The sequence below is a fragment of the Phyllobates terribilis genome, unplaced genomic scaffold (genome assembly GCF_046119375.1).
Source record: "Phyllobates terribilis strain yellow unplaced genomic scaffold, ASM4611937v1 Scaffold_4__5_contigs__length_816908805, whole genome shotgun sequence".
In the NCBI taxonomy this organism is placed as follows: Eukaryota; Metazoa; Chordata; class Amphibia; order Anura; family Dendrobatidae; genus Phyllobates; species Phyllobates terribilis.
The window spans coordinates 268,542,324-268,570,063 of record NW_027362764.1 but is presented as its reverse complement, the minus strand read 5'-3'; the positions used below and the strand labels follow the sequence as shown (position 1 = coordinate 268,570,063).

The following is a 27,740-nucleotide window of genomic DNA, read 5'->3' as shown; positions in this document are numbered from 1 at the left end:
TACAAGTGTATGGAAGAGAGGCTGTACCCACTGGACGGGATATGTATAACACATACCCTCCAGTCCCCGCTCAGAAACCGGTGAATCCCCGCAGCGCACAGTGCATGTGCTGGGGGGGGGGGGGGGGTGACTCATAAGTCTGCAGTCACACAGACTGACTTCAGACTTATCGATTTGGACCGGACAACCGCTTTAATGCTAATTAGGTTGACTCTATATCTGCAGGATCATGGCGTTATCTGATGTGACAGGTGCCCATTAATGCACCTCTATTCCGATACTCCATTCATGCCTCCTTACTACTTGTTGCATGCTTATACCCTTACTTCACATAAATACTTACAAAGATGTCAAAAAATGAATAGTAGTAGTCATAATGTAAAACCTCTTTCTCCAGGGCATCTAAAATATTATATTTTGCCTAAAAGAAAAAATAAAAAACTATTTTACTAAAAACATTTCATATATTTTAGCACAAAACCCAAAGACCTTAAAATCAATGCGAGTTGCTCCAAGTCCTTTAAAAATTAGTTAATACATTGCAGGCAGAGTGTAAATGTATGTAGTAGGGAACATAACCATTTTTATACACATCAGTAAGAATATTGCATTATCATCATCTGCACAAAGTACAACATAACATATTTTTACCAAACCCCAAAAACAAAATGAAAAAAAATCAGGAGGAATCTCAGAGCGTGATTTGAGTTTTAGAATAGTGGCCACACGCAAGTTAAAATATCACGAGCAGTAACAATATGACTGAATTATTGCTTAGTCCTCTCCTCCAGAAAAGTAGTTCAAACTGATTTTTTCCCTATGAAATGAATTGTATGCGCAATCAATTTTGATACAATTTTTTCTATTACAAAACCATAGTGAAAAAGAGTAACAGTCATTTTAATTTTTACTGCATAAATCAACAGTACATGTAAAAATAAGAAACTTTGTAATATACTTTATCAGAGAAATCTGCTCCTTTCTCTTCCTGGACTGATCTTTTATGTTCAAAATTCTTAATTCTTGGGTAAAATCTGTATTCAGGAACTACAATTTTTTATATTACTGAAATAAGATTCTATCTCAGTAATATAAAAAAATTGTAGTCCCTGAATACAGATTTTACCCAAGAATTAAGAATTTTGAACATAAAAGATCAGTCCAGGAAGAGAAAGGTGTACAGATAGATTGTGGTCAAATTTGGGCGCCAGGAACTGGAAAAAATGACTGGAAGGATATTTAAAAGAAAACGAACCTCTTTATTCGACAATGTTATGCCCACTACGCGTTTCTGCAGCGATCTGCTGCTTTCATCAGGTGGAATTACAAGGAAAAAGGTAAATTAGGGCACTTTTTATACAAAAAGGAGGAACTCAGTGGGAGGATTTAAAAAATCAATCAATTTACCTTAACCCCTTGATTACTGTTCACCAGTATTTTATTTTTTTAACCCGGCAGTTTATACTGATCCCCATATAACACTCGTGTTGGTTAACACACATCAGGTTGGCTAACATGGATTATCTACTCAATGGGGAATCCAGGAGGGAGAGGCTCATGTTGGCGGCCATTAACACCCCAAATAGTCTCCATACAGATGGAGCCCCAATCACACGTAATGATAATTTGGGCGAGGCAGATAAAAGGTGCATGTATGATTTGTTTCTGGAGTTCAGAAATACATCTAAGATCGAAATTTTAAATAAATTATATATATTGTTTCTTAACCAATATATACTAAGCAGAATTACACCCAGGGGTCTAAGGGTGAAGGTACCATCCTCTTTTCCCCAAGATAAAGATTTTACTAAACAGTGGGATGAATATTTCATTGATTGTTCAATGAATCTCATGAAGCTCCTGATTGAGAAAAGAACAGCCTTGGCTGATAAGGCCGTTGGTGATATGTGCTGTTTGAGGAATAGCTTAGAATCGTTTTCCCGGTATAGGGATTTTCAGGACTTCGATCCCATTCTTAAATGCAGGCTGTTGAAGTTTGAAGATAATATTATTAGGAAAAAAGGGACCAAATATTTGAGAGATAAAATGGAGAACTCCACACCTCTTGATCCCATGACTATATCTCCAGTGTGTAATGTCACAACGGAAGCAGATATATGTAATAAATTAGAGGATAAACAGGAAAGGGGACCAATATCCGGTTCATCTAGTGCTTTTAAAACAAAGGTACAAAGGGACAATTATGATAAACATAAGAAGACGCTGCGTGGTAAGAATGTGGTTTCAACCAAGGCCATGGAAACCTTTACCTCATTAGGAACAATACCAGCTAAACACGGTACGCAGGACATTAACCACACAACACAAGTGATTGCCTTGTTAAATTCTCAGACTCCATCTCCTATTTTTGAGTGTAATGTCAATCTAGGTAACCCAGGAGACCCCCTGAGTATGGGTAACGCACCCTTGCCACTCTCAGGAGTAACCAACCCAGAGCTACATGATATTAATGTCCTATGTAACCTCGCTAATAAAGTCAATATCCCCACCCCAGATGAGAGTAGAGTAAATATCACATGTGATATACATGGAGCCACACAGAATTCCATGGAAGCAGTGGCTTCATTACATGTGAGTAACACTGCTCTCTTAACCATGGAACCTGGAATGGGCTTGAATATGGGTCCTATACCAAGTTACGAACATGTACCGGGTAATACTAACATCGAAGGAGTCCCCCTATTTCTAACGATTCATCCCACTTCACAAGATTGTAAAATGGCATCAGGGCCAGATATGAGTCAGGAGCTCTTTGAATCAGGATGTAGTAACGCTCAAGCGGTTGAGTCCATTGGGGAAATTGCTTCCATTCCTATGGGCACACCATTATTAGAGGTTAAAAATTCTGCTTTATCCTTAACTGTACCCATGTCTGAGACAGCTAATACAGCGGTGGGACTTTTACCACCACCAGGCCAGGTCAGGCCACTATCAGTAATGAAAGACTCCAAGATCACACAATTTTTTCGGGTGGCACCGGGGCGTCACCCGTAAAGAAAAAGAGGACACGTGGATGTAGAGGAGGTAGAGGAGTCAGAGGAGTCTCTGACAAACACTGCCAAATCAGAGTCCACAGTGACAAAGAAAACAAAAGTATAGGTGATTTAGGACCCAATTTAAAAATTTCAGAAACTATTGACTTGAGAACCCTTGGGATATTCAATCTTTCAAGCCATGAATTAACAGAAGGCGAGATTTCCTTGTTAGCGAAGGGACTATCATTTTGCCCAGATGCTGATTTGAATAGTTTTGATCTATATTTAGATCTGAACGAATTCTTTCGGAAACTGACCATCAAGCGGCATTTTTTGATAGAAGAACGTGTCAAGAAATTGCCAGCCCCTACCTCACCTACAGGATCCTCCAGGTCACCAGATGAGGAGGTAATCCTGTCTGACCATTATAAACATATGACAGTTAGGGGTGGTTCTAGTAAGTTCTATCCAATGCACCATAAAGGTGCGCATATAGAATCCTTCCAACAGCTGATCCTCAGAGATCTGCGTTCAATTGAACGATGTGATAAGTCGGACAATCTAAGAAAAGGTGAAAGGGAAGCCATACAGTCCTTGAGAAGTAATAACAACATTATAATCAGAAGTGCCGATAAAGGAGGTGGGGTTGTGGTCATGGACAGATCTTGGTATCAGAACGAGGATCTCAGGATATTGAGTGATTATCAATATTATGAAAAATTGGATAGTGATCCCTCTATTTCCATTTTTGTAAGTTATAATTACCTGATTAAGGAGGGTCATGAGAAAGGCATTTTAAATAGGACTGAAAAGAAATTTTTAGATATCCCCAGTTACCGGATTCCTGTTTTTTATTTCCTACCTAAGATGCACAAGGATCCATGTAATCCACCTGGGCGTCCCATCATATCTGGGATCAATTCAATCACGTCCAACCTTTCCCACTTCATTGACCTGTTCCTCCAGAAATATGTGTGTGAATTGGAGTCTTATCTCAAAGATTCCACTTCCTTGATTACCATAATAAGGAGCCTACCGTCTGTAAAAAATTGTATTCTCATCACAGCAGGCGTTACGGCTCTTTATAGTAACATCGCCCATGACTTGGGAATAGGAGCAGTACGTCATTACTTGATGAAGAATAATAGCATCCCCCTTTCCCAAAAATAATTCATTTTAAAATCAATAGAATTCATATTAAATAATAAATGTATTTATGTTTGAAGACAATTTCTATAAGCAAATAAAGGGCTGTGCCATGGGGACGAGGGTAGCTCCCAGCTACGCGAATCTCTTCATGGGACTTTTTGAATCCTTGTTTATCACGTCCTCACCCTTATCCCAAGCTCATATTTTACTCCACCGCCGTTACATTGATGACTTGATTTTTATTTGGGAGGGTACAGAGAAATCAGCCAGAGATTTATTTTTTACCTTGGACCACAACCCATGGGGTCTTAAGTTTTCCGTATCCATGTCATGTAGTTCCATACAGTTCCTTGACCTTATGTTGAAACTGGATGACATGGGGAATTTTTTCACGTCCACTCATTTCAAAACTGTGGACGTGAATAGCTATCTCAGATTTGACAGTGGCCACCTTCCTAGGTGGATTAAGAACATTCCGTATGGCCAGTATTGGCGTATACGAAAAAACTGCACACATAATGGTGACTTTGTCCATGAGGCTGATGTTCTTCAAAAAAGATTTTTGAGGAAGGGATACCCCAAGAAACTGATTAGAGATGCGTATAAAAGAACTAAGCTGCTCAGTCAAGAATCATGTTTGGCACGGGTCTCTGAACGGGAATGTGAGAACACAAGCACACGATTTAGAGATTGGAGTCTAGTGACCACTTTCAATAAATCTAGAATGAACATACAGAAATTGATAAATCGTTATTGGTGTGTCTTGTTGGGTGACCCGATCCTACATAAGCATCTACCAAGTAAGCCTAGGATTATTTATAGAAAAAATCGGAATCTAAGGTCCTCAACATATAACCTCAACACGAAAATACGAGAAACAAAAACAGGAAGAAATAGGCTGTTTCGCCTGCGGATCCCCTGGATGTTTATGTTGTAGCGCTATCACCAATGGTGCCACCTTTTTTACCTCACAGACCATGGGGGAGCAATTTTATATTTCTTGTAGGGTGGATTGCCATTCTGATTACGTGATCTACATGTTACAGTGTGGGTGTGGTTTACAATATGTAGGCCGGACTATACAAAGAATGCATGCCCGCCTCAATAAACATCGTTCCAATATCAAGAATGGTTATTTACAGCACAGTGTATCCAAACATTTTTTGACTACTCACCAGAAGGATCCTAGTGATCTGAGAGTGACAATTTTGGAACAAATTTCTGAAAATATGGTGAATCGGTATAAATACCTTATGAAGAGAGAGAATTTTTGGATCTTCAAATTAGGTACATTATATCCTGAAGGGTTAAATTTAGCGATTGACAACGTTTGCAGATGATGCATGTGTACTCTCTGCATTAGAAATAAGTGAAGTTGTCAGGATCTTACATGCATGATTTATTAATGAGTTCTTTTATTACTTTTTAATATTTTTAATTATTTTTGTGATTAAGTGCAAATTATTATTATATTTTATCATGATTGTTATCATTGTCTTATTTGATGTTATTAGTAGATTTATAATGTATCGTTGTTGGTTTTTATAGGGCCTTTGGTTCTCGATTGCCAATTCACACTGTTATTTGGTGAACAGTAATCAAGGGGTTAAGGTAAATTGATTGATTTTTTTAAATCCTCCCACTGAGTTCCTCCTTTTTGTATAAAAAGTGCCCTAATTTACCTTTTTCCTTGTAATTATACCTGATGAAGGCAACAGATCGCTGCAGAAACGCGTAGTGGGAATAACATTGTCGAATAAAGAGGTTCGTTTTCTTTTAAATATCCTTCCAGTCGTTTTTTCCAGTTCCTGGCGCCCGAATTTGACCACAATCTATCTGTACATTTTCTGCATTCCCCGAGGGGATTTGTGGCTCGGAGCTGCAGGGAACTGTATGCGCTCGCTGGAACCAGGACCTTGATGACGTCACCGTCCACGTGATCCGTACCAGGTACCACGTGATCAGCAGCGGACAGCGGTCATCAGAGGCCACGCACCATAAGCGGCAGCAACTACCTTGAACATCAGAGGCTTCCACACCTGGGTTGTGCGGTTTGCACAACCCCCCAAAGGTGAGCAGCCTACCATTATTCGCACAGCCAGTTTATAATCTATCGGGTTCACACAGGCACAGCGCTTCTCCACCCCACCCTCTCTTTGTTTTACAGGAAGAGAAAGGAGCAGATTTCTCTTATTGTAATATATCTAAAGTTTATTATTTTCACGTGTACTATTGATTTATGAAATAAAATTTAAAACGATGGTTAGGCTATTGTTTTTTCAGTGTATTTTTCTGCAGAAAAACCTGCTCTCTTGGCAGAAAAGAACCAGGGTCAAAAATGCATATTCTGGTACGTTTTTTGCTGCGTTTTTCAGGATTCCAAAGTTTAGCTTTGCTTCCACCACAGAAGCATGAACACCGGTCACGAATGCAAGACATATGTGAAACCATATTAACTAGAATTACAAATGTAACGGTGGGTGAGGTTCAGGAATAGTTTGCCTAAGACACTGGCAGAGCATTTTGTTTGTAGGACGCTATTTACTTTCACATTTTGGTTGGTCATTGAGTTACTCCAGCATTGTTCAATTTCACAACTTGATTGGCCACAGGTATTGTTCAATCTCACACTTTGGTCATCCAATGTTTACTGTGCACACATCACTAATTTAATTAAACCGTACTAATCCAAACTACCATCTCATGTGACCAAGACAAGATGGTAAACTTCGGAAAAAAAAATTACGAAAATAAATGGGTTTCACATACTGCTGTACTTGCTTTTTTTCACAAAAAAAAAAAAAATCATCAGCAAAACCTGACATCTGTGTTTTTTGCACTACACATTGCTTTCAATAAGTGAAAAACGCTGAAAAAAAGCTGAAAGAAGTGACATGCTCTATTGTGCAAAAGATCATGCAAAGCACAAAACACTGAGGACAAAAAAACAAGTAGTTCATGAGATTTCCGAAATCTCATAGACTTTGCTGGTACTATAAAACGCAGTTGAAAATTTCATAAAAAAGCATAAAAATAAAAACAATGCCTAGTGTGAACATAGCCTTACTCTTTAAAGGGAGCAGATATTGAGCATGTGCCCTGCAGCCTCATTCAATGTTCATAATGACAATGGAAACAGCTGAATGCTTATAACTCGGTACTCGGCAGGGGGGGTTATTCCAAATATATTTGAGTACCACAGAGCTTCTGTGAATGTCACTTGTGCAAATTCTTCTGTCTGTTCACGTATTCCCAGACAGACTTGATGATGTTGAGATCACGAATATGTGGGGACCATATCATCACTTTCAGGTCTCCTTGTTCTTCTTTAAGGCGAAGATAGTTCTTAACAACATTGGTAAAATATTTGGAGTCATTATCCTGCGGCAGAATATATTTGGAGCCAATCAGAAGCCTCCATTATGGTATTGCATGATGGATAAGTATCTGCCTGTATTTCTTAGAATTGAGGACACCCGTAATCCTGACCAAATTCCCAACTCTATTTTCTGAAACATGGCCCCATACTACAAGGAACCTCCGCCATACTTCACTGTTGCCTGCAGATGCTCATTATTGTACCGCTCTGCAGATGTTCGGCAACTACACTGCCTTCTGTTACAGCCAAATATTTCAAATTTGACTACTTAGTCCAGAGCACCTGCTGCCACTTTCTGGACCCCAAGTCCTATGTTTTCATGCATAGTTGAGTCGCTTGACCTTACTTATGTGTTGAAGATATGGCTTTTTGGGTACAATTCTTCCACAAAGAATTCTCTGAACAGTAGATGGGTATAGCTGGGTTCAACTGGTTGCTACCATTTCTGAGCTGATAGCAATGCTCGACATCTTTCGATTACGAAGGGAAGTAAGCATGATGTGTCTTTCATCTGCTGTAATAACTTTCCTTGGCAGACCAATGTGTCTACTGTCCTCAATGTTGCCCATTTCTATGCGCTTCTTCAAAAGAGCTTGAACAGCACATCTAGAAACCCCAGTCTGCTTTGAAATCATTGTAAGGGAGACCTTGATGATGCACTATAACTACCTTGTATCTTGTTACTGTGGTCAGTCTTGCCATTGAGGTATGACCTGTGTGATGAAAGAAGAACAAAAAGTCCTGGAAGTGATGATATGGCCCCACAGAGCCTTGATCTCAACATCATCAAGTCTGTCTGGGATTATAAGAAGAGACAGAAGGACACAAGGCTACAAGCACAGAACATCTGTGGTTAGTTCTCCAAAGTGTTGGGAGCAATCTCCCTGGCAAGTTTATACAAAAACGGTGTGCAAGTGTACCTAGAGAAACTTAAAAATGTAAAGGGTGGTCACACCAAATATTGATTTCATTTAGATTTCTCTTTTGTTCATTCACTTTGCATCTTATTTGCTAATAATAAAAGTATTATTTACTCTATTTTTAAAGCATTTTTACTTTGCAGCATTTTTCCCACATCTGACTAAAATGTTTGTATAATACTGTAACAGCCTGTCAACTTCAGGTCAGGAGACCTGCGGCCAGTCTGGGCATCGTGCTCCGAAATATATGGACGTTTGAATGAGGCCCAAGTCTTTACAAACAGTTTGCATACTCAACTTTGTAAGTTAAAATAAATACGGAATTCAAAAATGTACATGACTGGCTATTAACGAAAAGGAAAAAAACGTTATGACCCACCCAAAAGGAATTACTCACATTTAGTTCTATGATCCACAACAAAGCGACAAACAGGAAATCAAAGGTGACGAAGAGGCAGAATGTTCTTCTGACATCAGATATGCTTTTTTTCCCTGAGCTCTCATATGATTCAAGTCTTGCCACCAACTCAGCGCTATTAATTGAATGGACGTCAATCAGAGAACCGTGAGAATCCAAGACCCTGTTTCGTGCGTACTCGCTGTCAACCGTTTGCTGGTTCATTGTGACTGAGCAAAGGATGGCTTCTTTTCTTCTCTATCATCACCTAAAAGTATCTGTACCTGTGCAAATGAATAAACGGTCATTAGAAGAAATATACGACAGAACAGTATGAATGGAGTTGCCTTATTTCAACAACCCCTTTCCTAATGACCGATCAGGGTATAAGAACATCATAGTTCTATCATTTCTAGGAGTGAAAGACAACTAACAAGCAGTGGCGGACCCCCTTTATCTAGGAATTACAAGGACGGACATTTATTTACATGCATATGGTACTACAAATCCGATGTAGCAAGAGCCGCCAGCCTCCCAGGCACAAATCTGCTGGAGTCTTAGTAACTTCATCTTAAGACCATGGCAGGTCTCACATTAACAAAGTTTTCCGTGACGAGGTTGCTTAAGGTGGCCATAACACATTAGGTGAAAGCTTTCAGAGTCGATGGCCATGACCTCACTAATATATGAATGCTTGGCTCATATTTGTATGGATAGATATAAAGGAAGAGTTGAAAAATGTTTGACCAACAGTTATCTAAAGTGTACGGCTACCTTAAAGGGTTATAGCAACTTTGCAATTTACCTGTCATTAAAAATCAAGAACGGTGTGATTTTACATTTTGCTATTAAGGCTGTGTGCCCACGAAGCGTTTTTCAAGCGTTTATGCTGCGGAATTTCCGCAGCGGAAACGCTTGTAAAACGCTAGGTAATCCGCACCCCATGGTCCCCAAGGGGATTCCGCATGTTCTATGCACATGCTGCGGATTTTTCCGCAGCGTTTATGCTGCGTACAAAAATCTGCAGCATGTCATTTAATTTTGCGGAAGCGCAGCGGAACTCCCGCCATTGACTTGCATTGAGACGCACAGAAACCGCGACTGTACATTTGTACAAGCGGCTTCTATGCGTCTCTATGTGCGGATGGTACCCAGTTCTGGAGGAGAGAAGACTCTCATCCAGACCTGGGTACCATTGTACCTGTAAAAAAAGAATAAAATAACAAATAAAGTTTATACTCACCTGTCCGGAGGCTTCTCTCTGAATGCCAGCAGCGCTGAAGGACCTTCGGTGACGTCACAGTCATGTGACCGCAGGCCCTTCACCGCTCTGTCTCGCGATATGCCGGCAGCCGGGAACCAGCCAGGAAGCAGCGCTGCAGCACATACCGGGGCCTCGGGGGTGAGTATAGCTTTATTTGTTTCAAGTTTTACGGTTCACACTGTATAAATCCATGCTGTTTGCATGGATTTATACAGTGTGACCTAGTTGTCAAGCACTTTCCAAGTGATGCTATCGCCTGGAAAGCGCTTGTCAATCTGCATGCGGAAACGCATGTGAACCCGCATGTGGATCCGCATGTATTCTGCAGGAAAAACGCATGCACAATCTGCATGCGTTTTTTTCTGCCAGGGAGATGCAGAAATGCTGCAGAAATTTTCTGCTTCATTTCTGCATCGTGGGCACATAGCCTAACTGTTCATTGCTTAGGTTACCAGCCACTGCTGCAGTCTAGCAGTGGTTGCCGAACATGAGCAGTGCTTACAAGCTATTAAACTTGTAAACTCTGGTTGTAAGCTGGCTGGGATTGCTTCAGTGTGCCGTTACCTCCCAATTCTAGCCTGCTTCCATGATAATGCACTCCTCTGATGTGGTAATGCCAAAGACGCCTTTATATTCAGTATCGGGGAGGACAATTTGGGCCAACGGAGCACAGCTACCACTCATCAGAAGTGTCAATTAAGCAGGAGGCTGTGAGGTTGGGGATCAGAGCGCTCAATCTTGAGAAGACTGAATAATCCCTTTAAAAGGTCAATGGTGACAGATTCCCATGTAAACTATTAATATGGGCATTCAGGTTATAGACTACTAAGGAGAGTGATCCCTGTATGTCTCATATCAGATGCCTTGCTGTGGATGAATCCTCTTTTATCCATTTATATAAATTACCTCTTACCGGCTATGGGGAGGACACTGCTGGGAAGATGAAGTTCAGAGGCAGCGTTATCTTCATATACAGTTATATGAAAAAGTTTGGGCACCCCTATTAATCTTAAGCTTATTGTTTTATAAAAATTGGTGTTTTTGCAACAGCTATTTCAGTTTGATATATGTAATAACTGTTGGACACAGTAATGTTTCTGCCTTGAAATGAGGTTTATTGTACTAACAGAAAATGTGCAATCTGCATTCAAACAAAATTTGACAGGTGCATAAGTATGGGCACCTCACCAGAAAAGTGACATTAATATTTAGTAGATCCTCCTTTTGCAAAAATAACAGCCTCTAGTCGCTTCCTGTAGCTTTTAGTGAGTTCCTGGATCCTGGATGAAGGTATTTTTGACCATTCCTCTTTACAAAACAATTCCAGTTCAGTTAAGTTTGATGGTCGCCGAGCATGGACAGCCCTCTTCAAATGATCCCACAGATGTTCAATGATATTCAGGTCTGGGGACTGGGATGGCCATTCCAGAACATTGTAATTGTTCCTCTGCATGAATGCCTGAGTAGATTTGGAGCATTGTTTTGGATCATTGTCTTGCTGAAAGATCCATCCCCTGCGTAACTTCAACTTTATCACTGATTCTTGAAAATTATTGTCAATAATCTGCTGATACTGAGTGGAATCCATGCATCCCTCAACTTTAACAAGATTCCCGTTGCTGGCATTGGCCACACAGCCCCAAAGCATGATGGAACCTCCACCAAATTTTACTGTGGGTAGCAAGTGTTTTTCTTGGAATGCTGTGTTTTTTTGCCGCCATGCATAACGCCTTTTTGTATGACCAAACAACTCAATCTTGGTTTCATCAGTCCACAGGACCTTGTTCCAAAAAGAAATTGGCTTCTCCAAATGTGCTTTTGCATACCTCAGCCAACTCTGTTTGTGGCGTGCTTGCAGAAACGGCTTCTTTCGCATCACTCTCCCATACAGCTTCTCCTTGTGCAAAGTGCGTTGTATAGTTGACCGATGCACAGTGACACCATCTGCAGCAAGTTGATGCTGCAGCTCTCTGGAGGTGGTCTGAGGATTGTCCTTGACTGATCTCACCATTCTTCTTCTCTGCCTTTCTGATGTTTTTCTTGGCCTGCCACTTCTGGCCTTAACAAGAACTGTCCCTGTGTTCTTCCATTTCCTTACTATGTTACTCACAGTGGAAACTGGCAGGTTAAATCTCTGAGACAGCTTTTTGTATCCTTCCCCTGAACAACTATGTTGAATAATCTTTGTTTTCAGATCATTTGACAGTTGTTTTGAGGAGCCCATGATGCCACTCTTCAGTGGAGATTCAAACAGGAGAACAACTTGCAAGTGGCCACTTTAAGTAGCTTTTCTCATGATTGCATACACCTGGCTATGAAGTTCAAAGCTCAATGAGGTTACAAAACCAAAAAAAGTGCTTTAGTAAGTCAGTAAAAAGTAGGTAGGAGTATTTAAAACAAGAAAATGATAAGGGTGCCCATACTTATGCACCTGTCAAATTTTGTTTGAATGCAGATTGCACATTTTCTGTTAGTACAATAAACCTCATTTCAAGGAAGAAAAATTACTGTGTCCAACAGTTATTACATATATCAAACTGAAATAGCTGTTGCAAAAACACCAATTTTTATAAAACATTAAGCTTAAGATTAATAGGGGTGCCCAAACTTTTTCATATAACTGTATCTCGCCTTCCATCAGCCTTATTCTGTCCCTGTGACGTTGGCCGCTTGAAATGAAATCTCACACTTGCCCATTACTGTTCTCTTTTCTCCGAAGTCTTCAGCCCTTCTATGGCATAGCCATCAAGTGTCTTCTGTGCAGGTGCCATTTCCAGTGTTCCCAGAGTGATTAGACGCATGCGTCAGAGAACACTGGGAACGGCACCTGCACAGAAGACACTTGATGCCTATGCCATAGAAGGGCTGAAGACTTCGGAGAAAAAGCACATGCACAAGATTTCCTGTCAAGGGGCTGACATCACAGGGACATAGTGACGTTGATGGGAGGCGAGATGTATATACATGAAGTGCGGAGGCAGAGTTATCTTCCAGGCAGTGTCCTCCTCAGAGCCTGGAAGAGGTCATTTATCTAAAGTGATAAAAGAGGATTCATCCACAGCAAGACATCTGATATGAGACATACAGGGATCACTCTCCTTAGTAGTCTATAACCTGAATGCCCATATTAATAGTTTACATAGGTCAAATGAGATAACAGATTCCCTTTAAGAGGACAGCATACATTATCTCATTAATGGACAATAAAATAAGTTGTCATTTTTGTTCTCCATTAACTCATATGGCAATGAATTCAGTTTTCTGAATCTTCTAAACAGCAGTTATACAGTAAATTGATAGTGTGGGCTGTATCCCTGCATTACTGGGTAGATTTGCAATTCAGACTGAAAAAGATAAGTGGAGTCTCCTGTAGGAGCTAAAAATGATTGCGTCTAGAAAGAATATTTAACTTTTTTTCTTTTTTTAAATAGAACTTCATAAGAGAGTGAAGCAAATCACAGCACTCATCACAAATTTATGGTTAAAGGGTTTACACAAATTGTAGAATTTCTGTAGACCCCTCACCACCGAGCCTGTTTTCACCTTCCTGGCCAGGCCAAATTTTCAAATTTGACCAGTGTCACTTTATGGGGTAATAACTCTGGAACGCTTCAATATCCCAGTGGTTCTAAGATTATTTTCTGTGACAAATTGTATTTTACGTTAGTGGTAAATTTTGGTGGATATGATTTGCATTTATTTATGAAAATATCTGAAATTTGCCAAACATTTTGAAAAATTTGCAATTTTCAAACTTTTTATTTGAATATACAAAAAACAATGGCAGATTTGCATTTCTTTTTTTTTCACCATTTCATCACACTTGGAATTTTTTTGAGTTTCAGTATATTTTATGGTAAAATGAATGACGCCAATCATAACTACAATTCGTCCAACAAATTAACAAGCCCTTACACGGCTATATTGATGGAAAAATAAAAAAAGTTATGGCTCTTGGATGAAGGCGAGAAAAAACAAAAGCTTGAAAGCAAAAAATCCCCTGGTCCATAAAGAGTTAATATAGAAGTCTCTGTACTATTAGCAGTAGATTATCATCTATTAAAAGGGACTTCTCATTGATGAAATGGAGATCCAGATTGTGTGGTGTCCTCTCCTCCTCTCCTTTTTTTTTGTAATGGCTGTGTCTAAAATTTTTGGAAGAGTCAAGCTTGACGCAGGCTGGTCCAGTTGTTTGGCCATGCATAAAGAACAGATAACAGACATGATAAATTAATTTTTATATATTTTACTAAATTAATTTCTCAAGTTATCTGTTCTTTATGCACGGACAAATAAATTACTGAACCAAATTTGTCACATAGGGAAATCAGGTGCTTCCGAAGACTTCACACCGGGTTCCAGCTCTTTAGGACCTACCCCTCTCTATGCATTTACAAATGAAATGGAATACAAAAGCAAATATTCATTGAAAGATCTTCAGAACATCACTAGAGACGTTACATTTCTGCACATAACTCATATGCTGGCTTCATATCAGTATAAAAAAACGCTTTTAACCCCATAATTGTACCACTAGTCTATATAGAAGAAGCACAAACACATTGTTAGCCACTACAGTGAAGAGCACTTTAATACAATAATGTGTGCAGACGTTTGTACTTACTTAGCATATCTATATACCTGTAAGAACCATTCTTCGCACTTCCCTATCCACACAATAAAACACAAGTGTTTTCTCACAGATCACATGTTGTTGGCCAGATCCCAGACAGTGTCGCCTTCCCCATGTGATAGCATTGTAAAGAAGCCTGGGTCACTGAACTCTGTGCAAAGAGGAAACTGCAGACAAAAAAAAAGAAGAATTCATGTACATGAGTGAAACTTCTCTTCTCTGCTATTTTAGATGTTAGCAGAACAGATATAAAAGAAACTTATAGGAAGGGTATTTATGTCTGTAGGCAATAAGAACTGTAAGTACGAGGTGCGGTAGAACTTCTCCAATTTAGATGACTGTTACCTTGTAATCACAAATTTTGCTGTTCCTGTTATACTGTGACTGAAGGCAAGAAGTCCTTTTTGTCACTTTCATCCGTTGTGCGTATTGATATCAATCTGGCTGAAATCAGAACCTGGCAATATAAAAAGACACAAGTGTCAGGAGCCGATGATTTGCATATTTTGAAAGTTCGCAAACTTAATTGCTAAAATAATATATTACCCACACTAAAATGTCCTGGCACGTCACATCTTCTAAGCAATTATAGTGAAAGATGACAAAAGTGTAGGCCAAATGAACAATAATTATTCAAAGCTATAAAGTGAAAAAATTTACAAGGACATGTCGCTAAACAATTTAAAGGGAATCTATCACCCCCTGGCACTTATCTGACCTCTAATATGGGCATACAGGTGATAGAAATGTAAATCTATACCTACCTGTATGCCCCATATTAGAGGTCCTGTTGCTGTGAAATGTCTTTTTATTCCTACAAGTTTCTGATGTGTTCCAGTCCTGGGGACTAATAGAAATCCCAGCCTCCTGTGTGAATTACAATGTTTCCCCCCCTCCCCTGCATGTCACAGTGCCCTGTGATGTGCAGTTGCAGCAGCCAAATCCAGGCACTGTGACATGCAGGGGAGGGGGGGAAACATTGTAATTACCACAGGAGGCGGGGATTTCTTCAGGGCCCCGGGCCTGCAAGCTGGGCTGTGGAGTCGGAATCGGTATAAAATGGACCGACTCAACCTCCTAAAGTATATAATAAATTGGGTACAGTAGTTCAATGCAGTTTGTGGGGAATATTTTTTCATAAGAATTTGGGAAAGTTATGAAATGTCCTATAAATGTCTGTCCTAATCCTGATCTAAGGGTCTAGACTTTTAGCTGAGATGAATCTGTGCTACTGTAAATTTATTACTTAAACATGATCCATGTATGAGGGAGTTGTGGAGTTGGAGTCGGTGTCATGGAAATTGAGGAGTCGGAGTTGGAGTCGGAGGTTTGGCTTACTGACTCCACAGCCCTGCCTGCAAGCATCAGAAACTTGTAGGAATAAAAAGACATTTCACAGCAACAAGACCTCAAATATGAAGCATACAGGTAGGTATAGATTTGCATTCAGATAAGTGACAGGGGTGACAGATTCCCTTTAATGGCAGTCACAACTAATAAAAGTCTAAGGAGCGATAAAATTTGGGAGTTGGGAGTCCATAAACTTTTGCTATTATTTTTTCATATGTTGCTATTCTCTTAATTGCAAGTAGATCGGTAGGGGGTCCGAGTCATGAGACCCTCACAGATTGCTCAGAAACACCCATATAGGTGGGCAGAGCAGGAGAAAACAGAAGTGCACAACTCCTGGCTGAGCACGCGCATAGGCTTTCTACCACATGCGTACCCCATTTTGTGCAGGCACTGAAGCAGGAGCTGAGCACTATTGTCTCCTGAGCTATGCACTTCTCGGATCGTTTCCGAGCGATCGGTTGTGGCTTCAGCATCCGGACCCCTAGTAAACGTTTGATTACTCTTAAAACGGATTACAGACATTAGACTAAAGACAGATGACCATCTAATGTATATTGGGGCCTCCCAAACCTCCCTTGACCAATGATGTTGGGGGAGAGAAGGATCAGGCATTTTGAATTACAATGCCCGATCCTCTTGTTTTCCTGGGAGATAAGCCACCACTAGGTATGTCATTATCTGCTTTCCTTGAATGTCCTACCATGCTTTTGTATACGTAGGATATATTTGATCAGTTTTTTTATGGAAGATTGTGAAGTAAATGTAAAATCTATTTTGTGGTTTACCTTACAATTTTTTCAGCATTTTTCTTTTTCCGAGGTGTTGAAAACCTCACTGAGGGAAATAAAAAAAGGATTGACCTGTAACTTCGAGGCAGAATTCTTACGGAATCTACTCTGAACTTGTCACTGTCAATATAAAAGGCTGTAAAACAATCCTTCACAAAAAAAACACTTCAGGAAAAAAGAAAAACAAAACAATTTCCTGAGGCGGGATTCTCCACCTCCAAAAAAAATGTGAATGTGCCCTTATGTATTCTGCCTTTTTATTCAAAATTGACAGCACTCTGTTACATTTACTTTATAAGTGGGGCATGTCACACTTAGCACTCACATTCATTGCTGCTAAATTTCAAGGGTAAAACCATATGTCAGTAGGGCTGACAGATCCTCTTTAAAATAAAAACGTAAAGTAAATTAAAGTTCCCACAATGAGTTTTGAAGACGTGTATTTTCCATGCCCCATAAATGCATCATCTTCTAGTTCCAGCAAAGTGGGTGGGATTTACAGAAATCTCATACCCACTGTGCTTATTTTTTAATTCAGCGTAAACTGACCTGCGTTGCGTATTTGAAATCCATAACATGTCAATTTCCCTTGCGAGTACGCTGAGTTTTACGTGTAGATTTTTCTCATAGAATTGCAGAAAATCGGCAGGTAAGTAACGCGCAGGAATTCAAACACGAAAGTCAATCACAAATGACTATCAAAAGTTGTCAAAGTCAAATAGCAAGAAGTATCAAAAACAAATCAGCTTTATTCAAAACATGACATACCAGCAACAGACAAAATATGTAGCATCAAAAACAATAAAAATGCATGGAAAAAAATGCAAGTAATCTTATAGGTGCAAAAAATCTGCAATACCAAAAACTCACCAAATACTCATCTTGGGAACATAGCAGAAAAGAAAAATAACTTATTTAGAATTAATCTTCTTAGAGAATGTTATTACATGACACATTTATGCAGACATAAGAGGGTATAATCATTACTGCTGTAATCATCAGAACCTGGAACACAATTACTAAATGCAGTTTTTCCATTAGATCTACAGAGATAATGCTGAATAGTGGGCTGGCTGCCAGCTGAATACATCCCTTGTTTAGTCTCTAAAAAATTCTACAATGCAATTGTAACGGGTCTGGGAGGTGGAACCTCTGAGCAACTATACAAGGGGGCAGTCCTTGTAAGGAAGAGGGTGGCTCCCAGGGAAGGCGGGCAGGTAGTCACGGCTAGTGACGGGGACAGTCTCTGGGTAGAAGGGCAGGAGGACACGGCAGGTGACGGGGACAGTCTCTGGGTAGAAGGGCAGGAGGTCACGGCAAGTGATAGCAGAGCCTCCAGGTAGGCTAGCAGGCAGGTAGCAGGTGGACGCTCCCAGGTGAGCGGGCAAGAGTCTCTGGACAGGCCGGTGGTCACAGCAAGTGACGGCTCCAGGTAGGCTAACAGGCAGGTAGCAGAGGAGTGCTCCCAGGTGAGCGGGCAAGAGTCTCTGGACAGGCAGGTGGTCAGGGTACGTGACGGCAGAGCCTCCAGGTAGGCTAGCAGGCAGGTAGCAGGTAAGCGCTCCCAGGTGAGCGGGCAAGAGTCTCTGAACAGGCAGGTGGTCACGGCAGGTGACGGCAGAGCCTCCAGGTAGGCTAACAGGCAGGTAGCAGGTGAGCACTCCCAGGTGAGCGGGCAAGAGTCTCTGGACGGGCAGATGGTCACAGCACGTGACGGCGGAGTCTCCAGGTAGGCTAACAGGCAGGTAGCAGGTGAGCGCTCCCAGGTGAGCTGGCAAGAGTCTCTGGACAGGCAGGTGGTCACAGCACGTGACGGCGGAGCCTCCAGGTAGGCTAGCAGACAGGTAGTAGGTGAGCGCTCCCAGGTGAGCGGGCAGACTGATCCATAGACAGACTGGCAGGGCTGGTAGGCAGACTGTCGGACCGCAGGTAGATAAGTAACAGGCAGGAATCGGGCAGGTGACTGGCAGGTGACTGGTAACGGGACCTGAGGGCTGAAGCAGAGTTGAAAGGCTTTGCAACAACATTGCTCGGGCACCTCCATTTTCGAGGAGCTGCCTTATATATGGTGAGGTCCTCCGGCCATTGGCCGGGGACTCCTTAGGACGGCGCGCGCGGCCCCTTTAAGAGAGGGGGAGCACAGAGGCCGGGAAGCAGCGCGCGCTGCCAGCAGAGCGGGAGGAAGCCGCCGGGCACGGAGCGGAGAGGTGAGGGGAACGGCGTCCCTGCCTAGCAGGAGGCAGGGACGCCGACGCTACAGTACCCCCCCTTTAGGCCCCCCCCTTTTTAGGCCAGAGAGAAATTTAGCAAGGATGAGAGGGGCATGGTTGTTCTCTCCTCAGGACCAAACCCCTTCCAATCTACCAAAAAAAAAAGTCTTACCTCTTACCCTCTTAGTGGCCAGAATACTCTCTACCTCAAAGACGTCTTCAGCGGAAACCGGAGCAGGAGGAGTACCTGGATTGTTGGAAAAAGAGTTAAAGACAACGGGTTTGAGGAGAGATACGTGGAAGGAGTTGGGAATCCGTAAGGTGGCCGGGAGTTTTAATTTGTAGGCCACTGGATTCATTTGCCTGAGGATTTCGAAAGGACCGATGAAGCGAGGACCTAACTTGTAGGAGGGTATCTTGAGCCGTACATGTTTGGAAGAGAGCCAAAACCTTGTCTCCCGGACGGAATTGAGGCGGATCCAGACGTCTCTTATCAGCATATCGCTTCATCCGCTCGGAGGACAGAAGAAGTGCAGACCTAGTACTCTCCCAAATGGTAGAAAACTCGCTGACAAGAGACTGCGCGGCAGGGTTGTCCACAGAGGCGGAGACGGGAAACGGAATCCGGGGGTGCTGGCCATAGACAATAAAGAACGGGGACTTGGAAGAGGATTCGCTCTCGTGGTTATTATAAGAGAACTCGGCCCAAGGAAGGAGGTCCACCCAATCAGAATGGTGGGCATTAACAAAGTGCCGGAGATAGCTGGTAAGGATCTGATTTATCCGCTCCACTTGACCATTGGACTGAGGGTGGTAAGCGGAGAAGTCCAGGGTGACGTCCAGCAGTTTACATGTGGCTCTCCAGAAGCGTGAGGTAAACTGAACCCCTCGATCCGACACGATGTGGAGGGGTAGGCCATGGAGACGAAAGATATGGCGGATAAAGTCCTTAGCCAGCTCAGGTGCAGACGGAAGACCAGGCAGGGGAATGAAGTGGGCCATTTTAGAGAAGCGGTCCGCGACCACCCAAATGACAGTACACCCGGCAGAGACAGGAAGATCGGTAATGAAGTCCATAGCGATGTGTTGCCACGGGGCAACAGGTACGGGAAGCGGCAGGAGATGACCAGCTGGTAAGTGTCTGGGAAATTTGTTGCGGCCACAAGATGAACAGGCAGAGATGAAGTCTACCACATCCTTACGCAGGGTAGACCACCAGTAATGCCGGGAAATGAGTAGGAAGGTCTTTTTTTGGCCGGCATGGCCAGCTAATTTAGAAGAATGACCCCAGCGAAGAACCCTCTCACGGTCTGGAGGCGCCACGAACGTCTTGCCGGGTGGAAGACGAGTCAAATCCAAGGGGGCCACATTCATCACCTTGGAGGGGTCGATAATGTGCATAGGCTCCTCCTCTTGGTCGGAGGACAGGAAGGATCGGGACAAGGCATCAGCTTTGACATTTTTGTCCGCCGGGCGGAAATGAAGGATGAAATCGAAGCGGGCAAAAGACAAAGACCACCGGGCCTGACGTGGATTAAGTCTCTGGGCATTTTGGAGATATGCCAGGTTCTTGTGATCCGTGTAGATGATCACCGGGTATAGAGCCCCTTCAAGCAGGTAACGCCACTCCTCCAGCGCCAATTTAACGGCTAGCAGTTCTTGGTCTCCTATGGAGTAATTGCGCTCAGAGGAGGAGAAGATTTTAGAGAAAAAGCCGCAGGTTACCATTCTCCCGGAGGAAGACTTTTGGGTGAGCACTGCTCCGGCTCCAGAGGAGGAGGCATCAACCTCCAGGTAGAACTGTTTGTTGCAGTCCGAACGGTGCAGCACAGGGGCAGAGGAGAAGGCTTGTTTCAGGGAAAGGAAGGCCTCCTCAGCTTCGGATGACCATACCTTGGGATTTGCTCCCTTACGGGTGAGCGCAGATATGGGCGCAGTCCGTGACGAGAAGTGAGAAATGAAGAGACGATAGTAATTAGCGAAGCCCAGGAATCGCTGTATCGCCTTCAAGCCCTCCGGACGGGGCCACTTTAGGACAGCAGAGAGCTTCTCGGGATCCATTCGCAAGCCTGTCTGGGAGATAACATAGCCCAGAAAAGGAAGAGAGGTCTGCTCAAAAGGGCACTTCTCGTATTTAGCATAGAGGTGGTTCTGCCTGAGCCTAAGCAGGACCTGACGAACATCCCTCCGGTGTGTGGGAAGATCCGGAGAGAAGACCAAGATGTCGTCCAGGTATACCACCACGCAGGAGTACAGAAGGTCACGGAAGATGTCGTTGACCAGTTCTTGGAAGACGGCGGGAGCATTGCAGAGACCGAAGGGCATCACACGGTAATCATAGTGTCCGTCCCGGGTATTAAATGCTGTTTTCCACTCGTCTCCCTGACGGATACGGACCAGGTTATATGCTCCACGTAGATCCAGCTTGGAAAAGATCCTGGCGCCTTTAAGGCGGTCAGATAACTCAGAGATGAGCGGAAGGGGGTATTTATTTTTAACCGTGATCTGATTGAGTCCTCTATAGTCAATACAGGGGCGAAGCGAGACATCTTTTTTTTTGACAAAGAAGAATCCGGCTCCAGCCGGGGAAGTAGACTTCCGGATGAATCCCCTGGCCAGATTCTCCTCTATGTACTCAGACATGGCCCGGGTTTCTGCCGCAGACAACGGATAAATACGCCCACGGGGTGGAGTGGCGCCAGGTACCAGGTCGATCGGGCAATCATATGACCTATGAGGTGGCAATGTCTCTGCTTCTTTCTTACCGAAGACGTCAGCATAGGGCCAGTAAGGAGCCGGAAGACCGGGTAAATTAGCTGGGATAGGTGGAGGACGAACCGGATGAACCGGAACCAGGCAGGTCTTATGGCAGGCCGGCCCCCACCGGAGTACTTCACCGGAATGCCAGTTCAACACGGGTTCATGTGTCTGGAGCCAAGGTAGACCTAGCAATAGGGAGTGGGAGAGTCCGGACAACACATGGAAGGAGATTACCTCAGAGTGCAGCATTCCCACCTGCAGGGTTATGGGTTCCGTGACGAGCAGGATGGTCACCGGAATGAGTCTTCCATCCACGGAGGCGACTGACAAAGGTTCAGCCAGAGACTTGGTGGGAATACGGTATTTCTCAACCAGGGACTGAGAGATGAGGTTTCCAGCGGATCCAGAGTCCAGGTGGGCGAGTTCAAAGTGACGGTTCTCTCCCCAGGAGATAGATACAGACAAAGTCAGGGTTGCAGAGGACTTATTTTTGTCTAGGGCGACCTCTCCGAGCGGTCCTAGACCCTGGAGTTTCCCGGCCTCTCCGGGCAGGAACGAATCAGGTGCTCCTTACTGCCACAATAGAAGCAGCTCCCCTCGGCTCGGCGTGACTCTTGGCGAGATTTGACCAACTTGGTCTGGTCGATCTGCATGGACTCGGGTGAGTGCGCCCGGGGAGTGACAGAAGAGGAGACAGGTTTCTGGAAAGTAGGAGCTAGGCGGGGAAACCTTCTCTCACGGGTGGTCTCTTTGGTACGTTCTTGAAACCGGATGTCAATCCGGGTAGCTAGAGACACCAGGTCATCCAGGGTGGTAGGAATGTCCCGACCGGCGAGCTCATCTTTAATCCGACCGGAAAGGCCCTCCCAGAAGACAGACACCAGGGCCTCATTATCCCAGGCAAGCTCAGAAGCGAGGGTGCGGAATCGTATGGCATATTGGCCCACGGTGAGACACCCTTGGCAGAGACGTAGCAAAGAGGAGGCAGATGAGGTCTTTCGTCCCGGTTCATCGAAGACCCTTCGGAAAGCAGTGAGGAAAGACGACAGGTCGGACACCAGGGGATCCCCTCTCTCCCACAGAGGGTTAAGCCATGCCAGTGCCTCCCCAGTGAGATGGGACATGATGAATGCCACTCTGGCTCGGTCGGAGACAAACTGGTGGGCCAGGAGTTCAAAGTGCAGGGTGCACTGGTTTATGAAGTCCCGAGCTTGAGCAGGGTCGCCTCCGAAGCGAGGAGGTGCAGAAAGCCGGGGACCGGGGCAGGATGCCATGGTATTGGTGGGCAGCGGCGCTGCCGGGTTGCGAGTCAAGACACTAGCGGTGGTTGCTGGTGGAGAAGTCAGAGTGTCCAGGCGAGAGTTGACATTCCACAGGTGGCTTAGGATGGACTCCTGTTGGGACCTCTGACGGGACAGTTCATGGCATAGGTCCGAGAGCGAGGGAGTTTGGGTGCCACCGGGTTCCATGGCCCGAGCAAACTGTAACGGGTCCGGGAGGTGGAACCTCTGAGCAACTATACAAGGGGGCAGTCCTTGTAAGGAAGCGGGTGGCTCCCAGGGAAGGTGGGCAGGTAGTCACGGCTAGTGACGGGGACAGTCTCTGGGCAGAAAGGCAGGAGGACACGGCAGCGGGCAAGAGTCTCTGGACAGGCCAGTGGTCACAGCAAGTGAAGGCTCCAGGTAGGCTAGCAGGCAGGTAGCAGAGGAGCGCTCCCAGGTGAGCGGGCAAGAGTCTCTGGACAGGCAGGTGGTCACGGCACGTGACGGCAGAGCCTCCAGGTAGGCTAGCAGGCAGGTAGCAGATGAGCGGGCAAGAGTCTCTGAACAGGCAGGTGGTCACGGCAGGTGACGGCAGAGCCTCCAGGTAGGCTAACAGGCAGGTAGCAGGTGAGCGCTCCCAGGTGAGCTGGCAAGAGTCTTTGGACAGGCAGGTGGTCACAGCACGTGACGGCGGAGCCTCCAGGTAGGCTAGCAGACAGGTAGTAGGTGAGCGCTCCCAGGTGAGCAGGCAGACTGATCCATAGACAGACTGGCAGGGCTGGTAGGCAGACTGTCGGACCGCAGATAGATAAGTAACAGGCAGGTGACTGGCAGGTGACTGGCAGGTAACTGGTAACGGGACCTGAGGGCTGAAGCAGAGTTCAAAGGCTTTGCAACACCATTGCTCGGGCACCTCCATTTTGGAGGAGGTGCCTTATATATGGTGAGGTCCTCCGGCCATTGGCCGGGGACTCCTTAGGACGGCGCGCGCGGCCCCTTTAAGAGAGGGGGAGCGCGCGCGCGCGCGCCCCCTAAGCACAGGGGCCGGGAAGCAGCGCGCGCTGCCAGCAGAGCGGGAGGAAGCCGCCAGGCACGGAGCGGAGAGGTGAGGGGAACGGCGTCCCTGCCTAGCAGGAGGCAGGGACGCCGACGCTACAGCAATGTTATCAGCCAAAAGAAAAGCTGAACTGCAAAATTGCTGTAAAGACAATGGGCCCGATGCATCAAAGTGTCTTTTCTGGGATAGAACACATGAAAAGGTCGCCAAAAATTTTCTGCATCTCAATGTTATAAAAAAAAAATGAACACATGAAGAGAGGTGAAAAAAAAAGCCACGGAAAGTCATGACACCAGCTGAAATCTATCAGTAAATAAAAATCCTAACACTTACTGAAAAATAATCAGCTGGTTCAACTGATTGCCTATAAAGAGGTGTCTCATTACAAAGGTGTCACACAAGAAACAGCTCGTGAGTGGTAAAACCAGTGAGCTGTCTCAAGAGCTTCGCAACCTTATTGTTTCAAAACATACTGATAGCATGTGTTATTGTCACGGGTGTGTCAGAAGTGACAGACAGTCGCCCTGCAGTTGGTTGCAGGAGATATCTATGTTTGGCATTACAGACACCTTCTTAGAGGCTGTCTCTCTAGGACCCAGTGGCTACCTTCCTCTGGCTAATTAACACCCTGGCCTAGGTGTATAAATACCTGCTGTCTGCTGGAGGGAGGTGCCGGCAATACTCACATTACCTTTTGTGAAGGCTCGGAGCAAGTGCATTACTTCATCCACTCTGGAGCTATGGGGACGGGTGTTCATCTCTCTGAAGTCGACTAAAAGCTAAGCTATCTTCCCTAGTTTGTTTCCCCTTGCTGTCTTTAGTGGTCAGTGGGGATCGACTAGCGCTCACCCCCCTCCCTTCCCTAGTCAGGGCCAAATGCCAGGGAAAGACAGGGCGAGGTTCACATGAGGAGATTGGTGAAGAGCCAATATAGGGACGTTAGTGGAGACAGGGTGATACTAGATCAGCCTAGGAGGTCTCCACTGGGCTCCCTTTCCCTCTTCTCTTTGTGTGCATTAAGTCTTTCCCACATCTTGCATGACAGTTATAGAAGAATTTCTAAACTACAGAAGGTAGTGAGCACTGTTGGAGCCTTAAACAGGAAGCAGAAAGAACATCATTTCAACATGAACTGGCCACGACCAGTTGCTCCATGCAAGGTTTCAGCTCGAGGCGTGAAAATAATTATCAGAAGAGCTATCCAAGAGCTAAGGACAACCTGTGAGAGGTACAGAAAGACTTGAAATCAGAAGGTACAACTGTTTCAAAGAAAACTTTAAGTAATGCACTCAACCTTCATGTCCTGCATGCACTCAACACGCAAGACTCCATTGCTGAACAAAAAGCATGTAAAAGCACGTTTAAAGTTTGTTCAACAACATTTAGACAAGCCTATGAAATACTGGGAGAATATAGTCTGGTCATATGAGACCAAAATTTAACTCTTTGGATGCCATAACACACACCATGTTTGGAGGCCAAAAGGCACTGCATATCCCCAAAAAACACCATGCCATCAGTGAAGTTTGGAGGTGGGAACATCATGGTGTGGGGAGGTTTTCCAGCATATGCCACTAGCAAACTTCATATAATTTACGGAAGGATGAATGGACAAATGGACCGAGACTTTCTTGATAAAAATCTGCTGCCATCTACCAAGATGATGAAGATGAAGAGAGGGTGGACAGTTCAGCATAATGATGATTCCATGCACACAGCCAAGGAAACTCACAATTGGTTTCAGAGAAACAAAATATAGCCGCTAGAATGACCCAGCCGATCACCTGACCCAAATCCAAAAGAAAATTTATATAAAGAAACTAAAGCTCAGAGTTTATAGAAGGAGCCCACAGAATCTTCAGCATTTGTAGAGTCTTAGCGTGGAAGAATGGGTCAAAATCACACCTCAGCAATGCATGCGACTAATTTCTCCATACAGGAGGCGTCTTGAAGCTGTCATCACCAACTTTTCCCTATGTCATATCTCATTATTATACATAACTTAATTTATGGACATCTATAGTTTGATTTCTTTGCCTGTGTGGATTGGATGGGTTGTTACTGAAATCTGGTGAGAATTTCATGTCAATAGCACCTTTAGAATATATTTACTTAGAAAATTGGTGACATGTTCAATACTATTTCAGCCACTATATATGTGTAACGGGTCCGGGAGGCGGACTGTAACGGGTCCGGGAGGCGGAACCTCTGAGCTACTATACAAGGGGGCGGCCCTTGTAAGGGAGCGGGTGGCAGTCTCTGGGTGAACGGACAGGGAGTTACGGCAAGTGATCAGGGCAGTCTCTGGGTAAGGGGTAGGTACGACCTGTGATGGCAGAGCCTCCGGGTAGGCTAGCAGGCAGGTGGTAGATGTGTGCTCCCAGGTGAGCAAGCGAGAGTCTCTGGAATAGCAGGTGGTCACGGCACGTGACGGCGGAACCTCCGGGCTGGCAGGCAGGTAGGTAACGGAGAAGCGCTCCCAGGTGAGCGGGCAAGAGTCTCTGGAATAGCTGATGGTCACCGCACGTGACAACGGGACCTCCGGGCTGGCAAGCAGGCAGGTAACGGAGATGCGCTCCCAGGTGAGCGGGCAAGAGTCTGGAGTAGCTGGTGGTCACAGCACGTGACAACGGAGCCTCCGGGCTGGCAAGCAGGCAGATAACGGAGAAGCGCTCCCAGGTGAGCGGGCAAGCTGGTCCATAGACAGACTGACCGGAGTAGTAAGGCAGACCGTCGGACCTCAGGCAAGCAGGCAGGTAGCTGATATGCGCTCCCAGGTGAGCGGGCAGGCTGGTCCTTTAGACAGACTGACAGGAGTAGTAAGGCAGACCGTCGGACCTCAGACTGGCAGACAGGTAACAAGTATTCAGGCAGGAATCAGGCAGGTAACTGGCAGGTACTGGCAGGTAACTAGCAGGAAACTGGCAGGAAACTGGCAGGTAACTGGCAACGGGACCTGAGGGCTGAAGCACAGGTGAGACACAGGTGCAAACAACATTGCTCGGGCACCTCCATTTTGGAGGAGGTGCCTTATATATGATGAAGTCCTCCGGCCATTGGCCGGGGACTCTTTAGGGCGGCGCGCGCGGCCCCTTTAAGAGGAGGGGAGCGCGCGCGCGCCCTAAGCACAGGGGCCGGGAAGGAGCGCGCGCTGAGAGCAGAGCAGGAGGAGGACGCCGGGACGGAGCGCGCGCTGACAGCAGAGCGGGGGAAGGAAGCCGGGCACGGAGCAGAGCGGTGAGAGGAGCAGCGTCCCTGCCTAGCAGAGGGCAGGGACGCCGGCACTACAGTACCCCCCCCTTTAGGCCCCCCCTTTTTTAGGCCAGACAGAAATTTAGCTAGGATGAGAGGGGCATGGATGTTCTCCCGGGGCTCCCACGTTCTCTCCTCAGGACCAAACCCCTTCCAATCTACCAGGAAAAAGGTCTTTCCTCTTACCCTTTTGGTGGCAAGAATGTTCTCTACCTCAAACTCGTCCTCAGCAGAAACCGGAGCAGGAGGCGTACCTGTAGACTTGGAAAAAGAGTTAAGTACCACAGGTTTGAGGAGAGACACATGGAAGGAGTTAGGGA

At 44.8% G+C, this 27,740-nt stretch overlaps 1 protein-coding gene across 3 annotated transcripts in view; it reads right to left on the bottom strand.

The window, feature by feature from the left end:
• Positions 1–27,740, bottom strand: part of STARD3NL (STARD3 N-terminal like) — an 81,590-nt gene that overhangs the window by 35,496 nt on the left and 18,354 nt on the right. Inside the window, exons 2-6 of one of the 3 annotated variants that reach the window (XM_073676609.1) lie at positions 16,877–16,925; positions 15,084–15,195; positions 14,730–14,905; positions 8,842–9,125; positions 344–421 (exon numbers count right to left, since the gene is read on the bottom strand). In XM_073676609.1, coding sequence (XP_073532710.1) covers positions 344–421; positions 8,842–9,066 — 303 coding nt within the window. In that variant the 5' untranslated portion in view covers positions 9,067–9,125; positions 14,730–14,905; positions 15,084–15,195; positions 16,877–16,925. The remainder of the gene's footprint in view (positions 1–343; positions 422–8,841; positions 9,126–14,729; positions 14,906–15,083; positions 15,196–16,876; positions 16,926–27,740) is intronic. The other 2 variants (XM_073676608.1, XM_073676607.1) reach the window with 2 other exon arrangements.